The sequence below is a fragment of the Meriones unguiculatus genome, chromosome 9 (assembly GCF_030254825.1).
Source record: "Meriones unguiculatus strain TT.TT164.6M chromosome 9, Bangor_MerUng_6.1, whole genome shotgun sequence".
NCBI lineage: Eukaryota > Metazoa > Chordata > Mammalia > Rodentia > Muridae > Meriones > Meriones unguiculatus.
In genome coordinates this window covers 49,020,379-49,036,855 of record NC_083357.1, presented here as the reverse complement: position 1 = coordinate 49,036,855, position 16,477 = coordinate 49,020,379, and the positions used below count along the sequence as shown (strand labels likewise).

The following is a 16,477-nucleotide window of genomic DNA, read 5'->3' as shown; positions in this document are numbered from 1 at the left end:
TCGTCTGAGCATATATGAACTGTCTGTCACAGCACTTTAACTCTGTGCTTGGTTACCTGTAGCATCTGTGTCACTGTCTCCTTTGACTCAAAGTATTGTTAATGGATCCTTCCTTCATTCCTACATTATTATTAATACTGGTGGAAATTCATCATTGTGTCTTCATAATTTAATTTTGCTGCTGTTATAAATCGTAATGTAAACATCTGATATTCGGGACATCTGATAAGTGATCCTCAGGCTGAGAGCCATGGTGAGAATCTAGATTTGCTTCTGAGCAGTTCTAAGGGATCTGAAGCTCTTGTCTGGTCTTATGGGCACAAAACACCAAAATATAAAATAAATCTCTAAAAAGTTATTGTGTAAAAAGTAGTTTTTAAAAAAACATACAAATAGTTGTTTTGCCTGAATGTATGTGCTACATGTATTCCTGCTTATTAAGACCAGAAGAGTGTGTTGGAGGCCCTAAAGCTTGAGTTACAGACAGTTATGAGCTACCATGTAGATGCTGGGAGTGACCTAGGTCTTCTGCAAGGCTAACCAGTGCTACACACACACACACACACACACACACACACACACACACACACACACGTGCACACGCACACACTATAGTGCTTGTATTTATCTTTGATTTAACATTTCAGTTTGAGAGTATGAAGCTAAATATCTTGGTTCAGTACTTAACCCAGAGGGGCTTTCTCTTCCTCTAGCTTCTCACATGGTAGCACAGGACCTGGCTCATGGTAACAAGTTATCTGTGCCTGCTTTATGAGACCAGCACTTTTGGAGATGTTGGGGAGATAGCAGTGAGGGACAGAAAGCACCCTCATGGTCACTCAACTTCCACGATGATGGGCTGAAGAAAATAAACAAGTAGAGCAACTGTGTGTGCTGAACAAAACCCCTGAAGCAGGGAACGAGAGACACAGCACTGGGGATGCTGGAGGCTTCCTTCCTCCAGGTGGTTCTCCTTGATGACAACAGTGCCAGGTTCTGCATGACTGAAAGTGCCTGAAGGGGTAGGGTAGGAACATCCAAGCACAGGGAAGAGCAATAATTTGGGCACAGGGGTGCCATGTCATATACACAGACAGGTAAAGTTAAAACAAATAAGCTGTAAAAGATCCTGGAGGTGCCCATTTGCTAGATACAAATTCTGAATGACCAAGGATGTATTCTTGAATTATCCGAATCTCTGTTGATTAACATTTTCAATTTCAGGCTAAAAATGAATCATGCAGAGTCAATTTTCTTTGCTTCCAGGACACTTTGGGAATGGGAGAATCATTAGGAAACCAATGAGGATGAATTCTCCTGAAGGTTCTCCCTTACTTAGCAGCAACTCTAGCAGGTGTGCTTAGCTTAATAAACTCATAACACTCCTCTGTTAGAGCACAGTCCTTCCCACTAGCACGAAAGCAATGTGGCATGAAGGACCACCTAAGGAGCGGTTCCTCCTGGGGAACACACTTGGCATTAATCTACTGTCAAAGGAGCTGCTTAAAATCCCCTGGCACTTAGCCCACAAGCAGACATACCATCTATCAAGGTGAAGATTACATGGATTAACTATTACTGGCTTTGATCACTGTCCACACTGTTTATCACACTTGACAGAGAGCAACTCATGTAGATGGTGGCTCTTTCGCTAGTTTTCAGGGTGAAGAAGGTTTCATCCAGATGTTAATAAAACACAAATGTTCACAGGTATCGAAGTCACAAACGGAGGCAGTTTGCATGTTAGGACATGTTCACAAGACATTACAGAAATGTATCTTATCACTGTACCACCATACCTGGCTCCTTCAAGACTGACTGACTATCTATCTATCTATCTATCTATCTATCTATCTATCTATCTATCTATCCATCCATCCATCCACTTACTTATATAAATATATATGTATATATAAGACTATATATAGCTGAGTATGGTGGCACACCTTTAATTCCAGCACTCAGGGAGGCAGAGGCAGGCATATCGCTGTGAGTTCGAGGCTAGCCTGGTCTACAAAGTGAGCTCAGGACATCCAAGGCTACACAGAGAAACCCTGTCTTGAAAACCCACCACCACCAGCAACAAAAAGAAAATACTATATATGTATATATAAGAATATATATGCACATGAATGTATATGTACCTTATCACTATACCACACCTGGACCTTTCAAGAATATATATGACACTAGATATTTAGGTAACTAATATTACTAATACAAGGATCAAAGAAGTGAAACAATTAAAATAATGACTAGAAATGTAGTCTTCTTCCTTGAAATACTTTCTTAAAAAGCTGATGTACATCTATCTCAGTCCCCTGGGGTATCAAGTTCCATTTCTGTAGCCAGCACCACAAACCCTTTACAGATGTACAAGGTTAGCTTTATATCCTTAACCTTCAAACAATTGGTGACGTATCCTAATAGTTATTTTGGGTACTCTGCACCAGTCTTCACTGTCTGGAAGCCATCTTGAGTCCTGACTGTCTTCCTTCCTTAGGTTGAAGTTCCTCCCTCTTTAGTTATCATCTGTCTCAAAAGGGTGCTTGTGAGATGGCTCAAAGTAGCTAAGGGAAACCTGATGGCCTGAGTCTGCACTATGGGACCCATACAGTAGGAGAGGACTACCAGTTGTCCTCTGACATATGCTCCATGGCATGTGTCCTCCACATAAACACATGCATGTGCATGTACATACACACACACACACACACACACACACACACACACACACACACCTCAGAATAATTTCCTAGACTTATGGATAGTAATTTTGCATTTCCTATTTACTCTCCAGTCCCTATTCACCTTTAACATTTTAAAAATGATTTTATGTATATGTTTTATCTGCATGTACATATGTGTACCATGTGTGTGCCTGGTGCCTGTGAAGGTCAGAAGAGGGCACAGGACTGCTGGGAACTGTAGTTAGATGGTTGTGAGCGGCCATTAGACGGGGAACTGAACCTGGGCCCTCTGCAAGAGCAGTAACCACTCTCCACTGCTGAGCCATCTATCTAGCCCACTTCCCTCTCCCTTGAGAAGTTTCTGCAATAATTCCTACTGACCTACACAACTTCAGATGTCTCCAGTCAGTCCCTATCTGTTCAACCACTTTATAAAGTTTGTTTTTAAACATTCCCTCTGCTACTCCTTTCTTCCCAAGATTTGCTTGCCTTTCTCCTGCGCTTTCTGCAACTGTCCTTATTGTTCTGGCAATGCAACTACTTCCATCACTGGAAATGAGACTGAGAAGAACTATTTCTATAAGGCTTCAGAGCTGTGATAAAGCCATGCTGCTGATAAATCTGCTGCTAGTCACTCACAGTAGAACTGTCATGGCTAAAAAAACAAACAAACATAAAAATCAGATGAGAATTGTATATTTAGGCTGCTTTGCCAAGTACCTTTACATATTTGCCATACTTTACTGTAAGATTTCTTTCTGGACATGGTTTTGCCATATGGCCTGGGCTAGTGTGAACTCTGCAAGCCTTCTGCCTTAGCCTCCCACTTCATTTCAGAGCAAATGACTCTGGGAACTGCAGAGGCTACGTACATTATGTATAGACTTAGGCAAGGAAAGCAACAAGGGATCTAAATAAGTATCCAACTAAAAGAAAAGCCTTCATTCTAGATCAGACATTAAGTTAACTTAATCATATGTTTCTATACAGGTATTTTTGTCTATTTGTTTATTGTGGTGCGTGTTTGCAGGTCTCTGTGTGGGCCTGTGTCTATGTAGAAGCCAGAGCACGATGATGGGTGTCCTTCTATATCACTCTCTGTCTTACTCCCCGAGATATCGCTCATTGACTTTTGTTAGCCTGGCTGACCAGCAGGCTCGGATCCCCAGCACTGGTGTTACAGACACATATGGCCATATGTGGTGCTGGGCATCTGGTCCTCTTGATTGAGCAGCAACTGCTGTCAGCCACTGAGCCCTCTCCCTAGCCTAGCATCTTTGTTTCTAAAACATGATTACCACACTTAACAAACTTTTAAAATGAGCAGACTTACCAGTCCCGGTCACTTCAGGTAAAATAGTCTGTGCACTTGAAGGTTCTACCTGCCACTCTAGAGCCCACTCAGCTTTTGTATCATCTACCCTGTTTCCTTATATGCTTAGATGGACTTATGTATCCCAGATCATTCCTAAAGATGATGAGCATTGGCAAGCCTATTTTTTGAAGGGTCCCACTGTTATACAGTTCATTCCCTACTTAGGAGCGTTTCTGTTCTTCCTCTGCATCAAGGTTTTGTGATAGTTTCCTATAAAAACAACCATTTTCAAAACTATGGTATGGAACAGTGTCAGAAAGTTCACCAGGTGTAATTTTATATAGAACAAAGTATACCTTCCACAGCCACATAACCACCAGTGATCAATACTTCAGTATTTTCAGTATTTCAGCATTTCTTTTCCTTCCCTCTCCTCTTATAGGCCATCAACCCCTTACTCCTTCCTGGGTCTAGACAACCAAGGGTCTGCTTTCTTTTAGTTCAGACATGCAGGACTGTCTATACACAGAATCATATAGTTTATACCTTTTCTTTCCTTTGGATTCATCCTTTCTGTTTTGATTGCTTAATACTTTGTTTCTTTTTACTGAGGAGTAGAATTCTATTGTATAAATAAGATTTATTTATCTAGTCAACTTTGATAAACATTTGGCTGCTCCCAGATCGGGGCTATTATGGATAAAGCTGCTATACATATTCATATGCAGGCCCTGGGGGAACATATGTCTTCTATCTTTAAGTTGTTTCTTTACTGAGGCAGGGTCTTACTATGTGGCCTTGGCTGGCCTGGAACTCAGGGCAGTCCTTCTACAATGTCCAAGCAGTGCTCACCTATACACTCTCCTTTCTTGGGCTGCAGGTCTAGGAGTCAGCCATACGCTACACATGTGTTTAGGCAGGTAGAAGTTTGTTTTTCAACTCGGCATCATCTTACTTCTGCTATATAAATATATATATTATAACACACACACACACATTAAAGAGAGTGCTATTTGTTTCATATCTCAAAGACTTTAAAAACAAATAGCCACAGCTGGGCCTGTAATCCCAGTACTGGGAAGGCAAAGGCAGGTGGATCTCTGTGAGTTTGAGGTCAGCCTGGTCTACATAAGGCGTTCAGGACAGCCGGAGGTACATAAAGACACCCTGTCCCGGAAAACAAAAAACAAAAACCAACCAAACAAAAACTACCAAAACTAAAACCCCCAGACCCAACCAACCAACCAACCAACCAAATAAATAAAACGCTACAAATCAGTCATTTATGTATACATGTAATCTGTCATTCATGTATCGTCATTAGTTTATCAATAATGCTGACAATCAACTAAGTTATGCACCACGTGTCCACATACCCCCCATCACATTTAACAGAGTGGAATTCACTGTTTGGAGGTTTAGAACTACATCCTCAGAAAAACATTAACTACTGCAGCTGTATTTACATCTTTTCAAATATTAGCTATACTCAGTTTCTAAAAAATTGCATTAATTTATATTTTTGGACTTATTATTCTTCATGAAGTTACATTTCTATTATTTTATTATATGAGAGTAATTAAAAACATATCTTTACCACATAGTCTTTAAAGCATATGGTCTATGAAGCCATTTTTACTTTATAATTATATATTGAAGTCATGAAAACAAAATCCTGAAAATGCAGATGCTCAAAACTCATTTCTCCTTTTAGAATCTTATCCATTTTCTTGTCAATTTTCCCAAGATTGTATTTAAGAAAGAATTAAATACAATTTTTTAAAAATTTAAAAAATTTAAAATAAATTTTTAAAAATTTATTTATTTTAACTTTATATATTTGAGTGTTTTGCCTGCGTGTATGTTTGTGTACTGTGTGTGCGTCTGGTACCTGCAGGGGTCAGAAGAGGGCATCAGATCTCCTGGAACTGGAGTTATAGACAGTAGTAAGCTGTCATGTGGGTGCTGGAATGGAACCCAGGTCCTCTGCAAGCAGCCATTAGAAATAGTTTTGAACATGCAAACGGCTTGATATTTCATATGTGAACAGTGAAGATCGTTTTGACTTTTAAGGAAATGCATGATCACTGCAAAGCACCAGGTAGTTCATGATAACCTCAACAACACACATGTGCTCACCTTAATGAACTCCTTCCTCTCAATCATCTCATTGCCATCTGCATCCAGCATTTTGAAAGCGACATGGAACCCAGAGTGAGGCTCTGCAAGGAAGTGAACAATGAACAACTGTTTAGTTGTTGGTGAAATGCTAAGCATTTGTAGCTAGAAAAACTTTCAAATTTGAAATAAATGACCAAAAAGTATATAAACAAGAGCTAGACAGAGAAAACAAAGAGCTGTTTCATTTTTTTTCTTTCTTCTTTTTTGAGGCCCGGCACACACCCCCACCACTGCACAGGTGAGAAGGTTCTCTTCCAAACAGTACTTCATGTTAAAGCTCCCACTGTGTGGCACCTCCATGGAGCTGTGGCTGTGTTACTCACCCTTTACAACAAATTACTGTGAGAACTTGCTTCTTCACCTTCATCTCTGGCTTTCTTGTATTCTCACAACACTCCTGCCATCTTCATAGCAATTATTATTATTATCATCATTATTGTTTTCCTTTCTGAGTTTTTTAAACTTTTTATTTTGCCACCTTTCAACATATTATAATAAAGTACAGTGGCAGGCCCATATACTGTTTAGCCAGCTTCCTCTAATGTTAACACTTTCACATACCACAGCGGACTTAGCAAGACTACGGTATTGGTATGGCATTATGAACGACGAACCATAAAGCACATTTTATGCTTGTCACTAATGTTGTGTTGGGTTTTAGAATCAATGCAAGTTATGCTTCACTCAGTCGCCAAGGCTGTCAGTCTCATCCACGTATGAGCATACCTCAGTCTTTCCTTTGTTTCCACCACTGGACTACTTCTGAAGGTCAAGCATCTTGTTCAGTGTCAAAGTTGTTTTATTAAAAATATTCCCAAGAGGCCAAACATGGTGACCCATCCTTTAATCCCAGGGACAGAGGCAGGTAGAGCTCTGTGAGTTCAAAAGAGTTCCAGGCCAGCTCGGGTCATACTGTGAGACTCTCTCAACAGAACAAACCCAAAACTCACAAAATAAAACAACAAAATTCTCTCTCTCTCTCCTCCCTGAGGCTAACCATGATAGTCTCTCTCTCTCTCTCTCTCTCTGAGAGAACACTAACCATGATTTTTCTCTGTTTTGCCTCAGAAACAAAGTTACAGGGTGCTATGGTATGTGGGGGTGGAAAAGTTGTCATTTTATAGATGTGGAGATTAAGGTTCCTGTGTGTGTGTGTGTGGATGTGCACATGTGCACACATATGCACATGTCTGTGGTGTATGCATGTGAGTTCATCTGAGCATGTCCATGTTCACATGGAAGTCAGGACTTTGGATAGCTTCGGTTCTTGGTCCCCACTTTACTGCTGTCTCTCAATCTGGAGCGTTTTTGGGATTCACCAGACAGACTAGCCCGTGGGGCCACTCTCTCAGTACTACAGCTACAGGTGTGCCTTCGTGCCTGGTTTTCCTGAGTGCTGGGAATCTGAACTCAGGGTCCCAGGTTCTCTCTCTACTAAGCACTTCACTTTCACCCACTGAACCATCTTACCGTTCCTGTTACCAGTGTTTTTAGTGATAAAGACACAAACAACAAATTTCAAAAGTTCTACTTGCTAAGGATGAGAATGTTACATGGCTGTTATAAAGAGAAGTGGTATGGGTACTTACTTGTGAGGATTGTAAGCAAAAAAAGATACTCGGTATATGAAATTACCCCTGGAGGAGAAAAAATAAGAACAAATCAGGAGATAAATTTTAGATGAGAGCCACGGAAATAACTAATACTGAAACTTCACCTCTGTAAAAATTGATGTTTTTACTCTACTTTTCTTTGGTATAGTGGAAACCACAGTATAACAGGAGTTGAAGTACAGCCTGGTTTAAAAAGAAAGACACCATGCATCATCAAGGTTTGACTCCAATAAGAAGGTCATGACAGTGGATCTTATGTGCTAGTTGACTGGGCCAAAATTGTCGATTATTTCCGGGTGTGCCTGAGGGTTCTCCAGTTAAAATTAGCCTGTGACCTGGTAGACTCAGCAGCGCAGGCTGACCTCTCAGTGTGTGGGCATCATCTAATCTGTCCAGTAAGACGCTGAGGGAAGAACAAACAGGCCTGCCTCCTCCCTTTCCTTACCTGCTATGACTTCTTACTGTATCCTCTACCCTTCCATTCCTGGCTCTCCTGGTGTTCAGGCCTTTGGGCTTAGACTGAGTCCCACTGATGGCTTTCCTGGGTCTCCAGCTTAAAGAGGTCATACAAACCTGCACGTCTCTGTGGGTTCTGTTTCTTTGGACAACACTGATGGATGCTGCTTAGCAAGTAACAGAAATTCTTTAGCAGTCCATCTTGTAGGTTATGTAATTTAGACTTATTTTTCCTACTTGTAACACCTCGATTGAAGGAAACTTAAAATTTTAGTAGCATAGCTTTGGACATATAGAAGTCAAATTATATTAGTTAAAATATAACAATTCAGTCTTTATTTCAGTGTCTTTCTTTTTCTTTGAGAAACCATTCTTTTCATTCTCAAAAACACAGTTTGGGTGGGGTGCTTTGCTTTTCCTTCCATGAGATTACAGGAGGGATGGCATCTCAGTTGGGTTTCTATTGCTGCGATACAACACTGTGACAAAAGCACCTTGGAGTGGAAAGGTTGACTTTTGTTTATAGTTCTATATAACAGTCCCACAGAGCAGGAAGTCAGGGCAGGAACTGAAGGAGAGGCCACAGGGGAATGCTGCTCAATGGCTTGCTTAGCCTGCTTTCTTATACCACCCAAGGGTGGCACCTCCCACAGTGAGGGGGGCCTCCCACATCAGTCATCAATCAAGAAAATGTCTTACAGACTCACCTACAGAGGCATTTTCTCAATTAAAATTCGCTTTTCTGGGATTGTGTTATGTTGTGTTATGACCTAGTTTGTGTTATGCTGACAAAACACTAGCCAGCAGAGACAGGCAAGTGGCTTTAGGGTGAAGCTGTGAACAGGCGGTAGGACTGTGGTTCTAGGGACTGGTTCATGACTGAAGCTGGGCTACTATGAATGGCACTGCATGATTTCTGAGAATGGTGGGTCACTGACTTCTTTTGCGGGGAGTGTATGTGTCAACTTGATGATTTGAGAGTTATAATTAGAAATATGAGGCCATGAGCAAAGTGACTGGAATTGATGCAACACAGTATTTAGAGCCCGAGAGACTATATTTAACTGGGAGGCTTGAAAAATGGGTATTGGGTATGTCTTAGCTCCAAATCAAGCTAGCTTTGGGTCTATATTTGATCACTTAATAGACTTTCTTTTTCGAGTAGTGATTTTTTTTTTTTTTTTTTGGTTGCTGCAATGAGAGAATCAACAGTAAACACAGAAGTTTGACTTTTAACAAGAATGGCTACTGGAGAAATTAAAAATGTGTCTTCTTTGTGCTGGGCCTGTAATCCCAGCACTTGGGGAGGGAGAGGCAGGCAGATCTCTATGAGTTTGAGGCCAGCCTAGTCAACAAATCGAGTCTAGGATGACCAAAGCTACACAGAGAAATCCTGTCTAAAAACATAAAACATAAAAAAAAAAAAAAAGAACTGTCTGGATTAGAAACTTGGTATAATAGCAAAATGCATAATTTACAACTGAGCCCACTTTATCATGAATAATTCAATGACAGACATAACCACCACATAGAATAATGATACTTGGTTACATATTACTATATTAGATGATGAAACTCAGATCCAGTAATTATCAACTCATGAGTCTTACTTTGTCTGTCGGTCCCCACCTCTCACTAAATGGTTTTGATTTCACTTCAGAGCCTACAGGTAAACAATCCTAAAGCTGGGCGCTGACTTCCTACCCATCACCAGCCCTCTGTGCACTTGGTTTTGGAGCAGTTGTGCTTTCTCAGAGTGAGGATATGGAGGACGTCCGCAGATACTTCTTTCTAAAGACTACTCAGTGTTTACATGAAGGGAGAATAAATTCTATGTGTTTGTCATGTCTTGCTCCTGGCAGAAGTGAGGACCGAAGCATTTCATCCCTTGGCAGCCTGAAAAAAGGTAGAAAATAGTGTTTTTTCTATATTTCAAAGGAATATAGGAAAGAAAGAAAGAAAGAAAGAAAGAAAGGAAGGAAGGAAGGAAGGAAGGAAGAAAGAAAGAAGAAAAAGCTCAGCTTATAGACTGTACTGGGCTTGGTGCCAAAGGAGAACTCTTTTCTTTAAACACAGGTAAATGTCCTTTAAGCATAGGCAAATTTTGAAAAAGAAAATTCCAGTGCCTTCCTCTGAAACACTGACTGAAGTAAAAGGTTTAAATAAACACTGCTGAGAAAGTGTAAAAACACTTGAGCTTGTGTTCCAGACAAATAACAGAGAGCCCGCAGCACTGAGAATCTGTTCAGAGAATCTGTTCAGCTTCTAGAGAGACTCGTAACTGAGGGCACTCAGGAACAAATGAGTACCTACTCGCTGAACGGCAAACTGACTGCTGCTAAGAGGCAGTTTCGAAGCTGCATGATAAACAAGGACATGTTTTTATTATTTTAAATGTATTTTCTGTGTATTGGTGTTTTACCTGTATATGGTGATGACCACATGCTTGAGCTACAGACAGCTGTGAGCTGCCATGTGGGCACCGGGAACTGAACCTGGGTCCTTTGGAAGAACAGTCAATGCTCTCAACCACCAACTCATCTCTTCAGCCCAAGCAAAGAAATGTTTTAAAACACCTACTTTTAAAAATTTAATAAAGAATCTTTACGGGGTCCTAGGAAAGGTGAGTGAACAGTTCTTAGGCTTGCAGAAATATTTTGAAGTTGGAACCACAGTCAGACATGGTCTTGTGAGTAACAGCATTTTGAGAAACTTGTTTCCCAAGGAAGCTGGGTTATCCCTCTTCCATGGGGAAGTATATATATATATATATATATATATATATATATATATATATATATACCTTACAACAATGTGTCTTGTAATTAATGGTCAGAAAATCCTTGAGGAAAGCGTGATATTGAGAATTTAGCTCAGTTTAAAAATTCAGAAATCGTAACTTATAATTTACTTTTCTTTAATGAATAGTGAATTATTTTTATTTTTATCTCAAATCTCTACCTTTGGCTGGTTGTTATAAATTCTGATGGATCGTATATAGGGTGAAGTGGAGCATCTTAAATTGTTCTTTACACAGTTTTATTAACATTGGCAATGAAGTACAGGTGAATAAATCAGCTGTTGAATCTTTCCTTCTTCTTGGAAATATATATTTCAATGGAAAACAAAAATAAATAAGCAAACAAAAGTCTCCATTAAATCCTTCCTCAAGGTTTTTCTATTTGTGATGATTAAACTCCATTGTTAATTCACCTGACTAGTAGGCTAGTGGCTGGTTCATGTGTGTGACAGAAGAGCCAGGACCAAGCAGAGCGGCCTGGGTTCCAGAGGGACAAAGGGAAGCAGCACTAGCAACCACAAAGGACTGGCAGGATAGCTTGGAGAACCCACAGAGACTCAGCCACAAGCCCAGCAGCGACGCTCCACGTCGGGGTGGAGAGCAAAGGCCTAGCTGAGAGGAAATGCAGGTGGCCACAGTGGAGAGACTGGCAATACTGCTCACAGCACAAGCCACAGTTTAGGTTTTGGGGAGAAAGCGTAGTCCATCGCGGTGAGCAGTTCTGTACCGTCACTCCTCATGACATGAAGGGCTGTGGCTGGCTGCCATCTTGACCAGAAACCTACTGTTTAAGACCGATACCTTGGGGGCCCGAGAACAAGAGACAATGGCTAGGGGCAGATCTTTTCAATTGAGAATAACTAAAGTCTGACAGCCATAAGCTTGGGGCCAGTGGGTAGTCAACCTCAAGAGGCATCTATTTGCCAGGAGGATCCTGTCATAAAGACTAGGATTCGGAAGATAGAGGAAACTACTTGTCCACAGTTGCAGCCCTCCTGCAGTGTTTAACACTTAGTGGGTTTTGAAAGTAAATGATCAGGTCTGTCTGTAGCGATCTCAGTGCTGTGTTTTCTTTCCTTACTCCCAACATACTTGGGGGATGCCCTCATGGATGAGTGAGGCTCTTCCGGATAACAACTCCTGAGTCTCAGGAAGACGGGGGAAATGTCTGGCCCACGCGCTGCAAAGCTTACTGTGGCCAGCAGAGGGCCCTATACTCAAAGAAGGGAAGCTGCCCAAGTGAAGCCTGCTCTGGCTGACTTCCAACCAGCCCAGTCCAGGCTCACACCAGTGTGAACCACAGCAAGACAAAGACAATACAGTTTTAGAAAATAAACCAAATAGAAAAACTGTCAGTCAAAATGAGAAAGAGGGAGGATGCAATCAATCAAATTGGAGATGAAAACAGTGGTACTACAGCAGATACCAATGAAATCCAAGGATCATTTGAACCTTGAAAATTTATATTAAAAAACCAAACCAAAACAACAACAAAAAACAACCCTAGAAAACCAAAAAGAACCGGATTCACAGACACAGGTACCGTACCAAAGTTAAATCAAGAGGGCATAATTAATTCAGACAGATCTATAACAAGTAATGAGATTGAAGTAGAAAGGATCTCACACTAGCACCATCAAGATTCCTTCCCTCATTTTCCCAAATCTACCTAGCAGACAATGCTAATGATCTTCAAATTGCTGCATAATATAGAAAGGCAAGAAACTCATAAACCTCACTGTGAGAAGCTGGTATTAACCCTGATACCAAAAACACATAAAAAACACAGCAGCAACAAAAAACCTGCAGACCGATTTTACTGATAAACAGACACAAAAATTCTCAAAATTTGCAAGTTAAATTTGCATTAAGGAGCACCAACACTATGCCCATGTTGGTTGTGTTCCAGGGATGCAATGATGGTTTAATATATGTAAACCAAGAAATGTAATAGGAGCAAGATGCTGTGGAGAATGTCTCAGCACTCAGGGAGGCAGAGGCAGGGAGATTGAGTTCAAGGCCAGCCTGGTTTACAAAGTGGAGTCCAGGACAACCAAGTCTACAGAGAAACCCTGTTTTGAAAAAAAAAAAAAAAAAGTTTAAAAAGAGAAGTGACATGGACTTAAGGACTGAAATCACACCATCATTTCAATCAGTGCAGGGAAAGCTTTTGACACACTTAGGCACCAGGGTACAGCCTTGCAAGGGCTAGGCTTCCAGGGGTGTGCCTGCATGCCTGACCCAACTCTCCTCTTTAACGTGTTCTCTCAGCCTCTGTGAAACATTCTTATGGTTTCCCTCTGCTTCTCTGGGTTTCTCTGTGTAGCCCTGGCTGTCCTGGAACCCACTCTGTAGCCCAGGCTGGCCTTGAACTCAGACATGGCCTGCCTCTTGAAGGCGTGCACCACCACACAGTCTGCCTGGCCTCTTTATGAGCCTTCAGCGTTGCAGGCTGCTCCTCAGCGCTCTCTGAGGCCTTGGTATCTCCTTACTTTCCACTCTCCCTCATTCCTTCTCTAGGACTTAATCACTGATGTTCTAACAATTTATCTTTAATTGTTTAGAAAACTTGAGAAAGTTATCCCTCACTCAGTGAATCCTTTATTATGCCATGGAACACCTTAGCAGGTGGCATAAGCATCCCAGTTTAATTATCTAACACTACTTAGTTAAAACATACAAATACAGAAATTTAACAATGACTGAAAATTACCTTTATCACCCAGGTCTCTAAAAAAAGTTGATCCACCACGTGCTGTTTGGATTTCAGCCAGTACATCCTCAATGTCCTTTGAATACACAAATTAAAATCTTTCAATTTAAGGTATACAAGTTCATTTTCCATGTCACCCCAAACAAACAAATCAGAGCCCCTGGACCTACTTACCTTTCTTGACAGCTTCTTGACTAATGTTTTACCTACAACAAAGAGGAACCATGACTTAGTACTTACATTTCTACCCCAAACTCAGGCTGTACTAAGGAAGAAAATCCTTTCTAAAACAACTCAATTTTAGGCAAGAAATAAAGTTGGCAGTTTTAGTCAAGATCTCTAATGTAAAACCAGGAGCCAAAGAATTCTAAATCTAACACAAAGATACTAACTATAGTTTCTGCAAGATAATTTTCAGTCTCATACACTTGAAATCTTACAGTCTTTATTCCTCGTGGGCATTGTGCATTGATTTGTGCCATCTGATTCCTTTCTCCACTTGTGTTAATCAGTCTTTTTGGTTTCATTGATATAAGTCACATCTGTGATTTGGAAAGCTATCCTATTCTGAACCTAGAACATTGTCTCAAGCTTTCCATTTTCCAGCCCAGTTTGAGAGGCGACCAAGACTGTCCATTCTGAGGTGAAGTTGCTCTCTGTAATAATCTCTTACTACTACTATTTCTGTGTGCTGGCATAGGCACGCCACAGCCTGTGTAGGGCAATCAACTTTCAAGAGCCCCTTTTCCTTTCCTCCTTGCTTAGGAGGTGGCTCTCTCATGTTTTTGCTATGGTGTGTACTCCAGGCTAGCTGGCCTGTAAGTTTCTGGGAAAGTCACACGTCTCTGCCTCTCATCTCATTGTACAAGTGCTGGGATTACAGATCTGTGTCACTGTGTTTGTCTTCTTACGTGGTGTTTTTGTTTGTTTTTGAGATAGGTTATGATATATAGCCCAGACTGTCCTGGGACTTGCTTTGTAGTACAGGTACACATGAGACTGGCCATTGTATGCTTCATTTCATGATTTGTGTGGCAACATGCCCAGGTGTATTTTAACTCTTAATCTTACAGCTTAATTATGCATATAATTATGGAGGCAGTCTTACCACTTTTAATTAAAATTCAAAACATTAGCTTAAAAGAAACTGATCATGATTCAGGTTTATCATGGCGCTTTTCTTTTTTCTTTCTTGAGGGATAGTCTTGTTATGCTGCTCAGGCTGGCCTGAGACTTGTGATCCTCCTGCCTTGGTTTGTGCCATCATGCTTGGTCTCTCCTAACATTTTTCCTAAGGTTTATGCCACAGATTCCATTACTATGTATATTTCAATTTTTAGATGTAAACGTTAGTCCTACCAGTTTTCAAAAGAGACTGCCCTCTGTTGGGAAGGCATGTGAGGCAGCAATAACTGACAGGTGAAAGTAGAAGAGAACCAAGAATCCTGGGGGTGGCTTCTTATATGTGATAGTTAGATCCCATTTTGGACTTAAAAAAAATAAAATCACGTGCTTAAAAAAAAATTACTTGACACGGAATGAGTTAAGGTAATGTCTGCTTACTGGCAACTGAAAGTCAGGCTGCTAACCAGCTACCCCAATAACATTCAATCTCAGAGAAATGGCAATAAGCAGTACAATAAAGTCAAGAGTGAATTAAGCAATATACTACCAGAATTATAGGCAAGAAGTAAATTATAAAAGCTCCTGAAGAAGGGATAGCTCGTATCTACTTAATTGTATAGTGGAGTGCTTAGTTTTTTAGCATGGAAGTGTGGAGTTAGTAACTGAATAAAAAACATTAGATTTCATAGCATCCCTCCCCCAGATCCTGGGCTGTGCTCCGGTATTATCTGCATCTTACATACAAAACTAACAAGCAAGAGGATAAAGGTCACAATGCTGGCATCGAGAAATCTGTATTCCCCACCAGATTCCTCAAAAATCAGGCATTGGACAACTTGGGCCAAGTGAAGATAGTCATGGCAACTATGGACTCTTTACAGAACATAGCATATTTTTGACTATAAAGGAAGTTTTGTTGTAAATAAAAATTAAAGCAGAAACACTGGTTATTTCATGTTATATTTCACGATATTTGATCCCATTGTGAACCCAAAATTGTGAACTGTAAAAGCCTGTTCCTTGTTTGGTTTGGTTGAGCCTTAACATACACCTATATATTGGATCTAATAAAGTTAGCCCTAGGTGAAGAGTCAGAGCAAGAAACCTGCTGACAGGGATGAAAGAGTAGGAGGGACTTTGAGTTGAGGGGTATTTAAGACAGTGTGGAGAAGACACACAGCTCTTAGCTCAAGCTCTGGTTTTAGCTCAGGCTTCAGCTCCTCAGCTCCCTAGCTTTTTGGGCTTTGAACTTGCAGGCCTTAGTTTTTTAGCCTTTTCCTCCTGGGCTGTCAGTTGTACTAGTGAGCCTTTTGGGTTTTCTTCCATTCAGACCTGAGCTGAGACGGAAGATCAGCTGAGTGCTTTCTTTGCTTCTGTGAGCTAGCCGGTTTTCACCCCAGCATCTGGCTCCTGGGTCTTTATTGGTTAAATAGAATGGTTGGGATTTTCCTTCTTTTAAATAACAGTGTTAATTATAAAGTTTGTTAATTTGAATATGGGAATCTGATCATCAAACAGAGGAGTAGATGATGTAAGTAGCAGGCTGATCTGGTGGCTTGATATGCCAGGAAGAGGCCTATGTTT

General features: G+C 40.7%; 1 protein-coding gene across 1 annotated transcript in view; it reads right to left on the bottom strand.

Annotated features, from left to right (window-relative positions):
• Positions 1 to 16,477, bottom strand: part of Micu2 (mitochondrial calcium uptake 2) — a 68,935-nt gene that overhangs the window by 18,278 nt on the left and 34,180 nt on the right. The window contains exons 3-6 of the mRNA XM_021639085.2: positions 13,943 to 13,974; positions 13,769 to 13,844; positions 7,776 to 7,823; positions 6,145 to 6,227 (exon numbers count right to left, since the gene is read on the bottom strand). Of these exons, the coding sequence (XP_021494760.1) occupies positions 6,145 to 6,227; positions 7,776 to 7,823; positions 13,769 to 13,844; positions 13,943 to 13,974 (239 nt within the window). The remainder of the gene's footprint in view (positions 1 to 6,144; positions 6,228 to 7,775; positions 7,824 to 13,768; positions 13,845 to 13,942; positions 13,975 to 16,477) is intronic.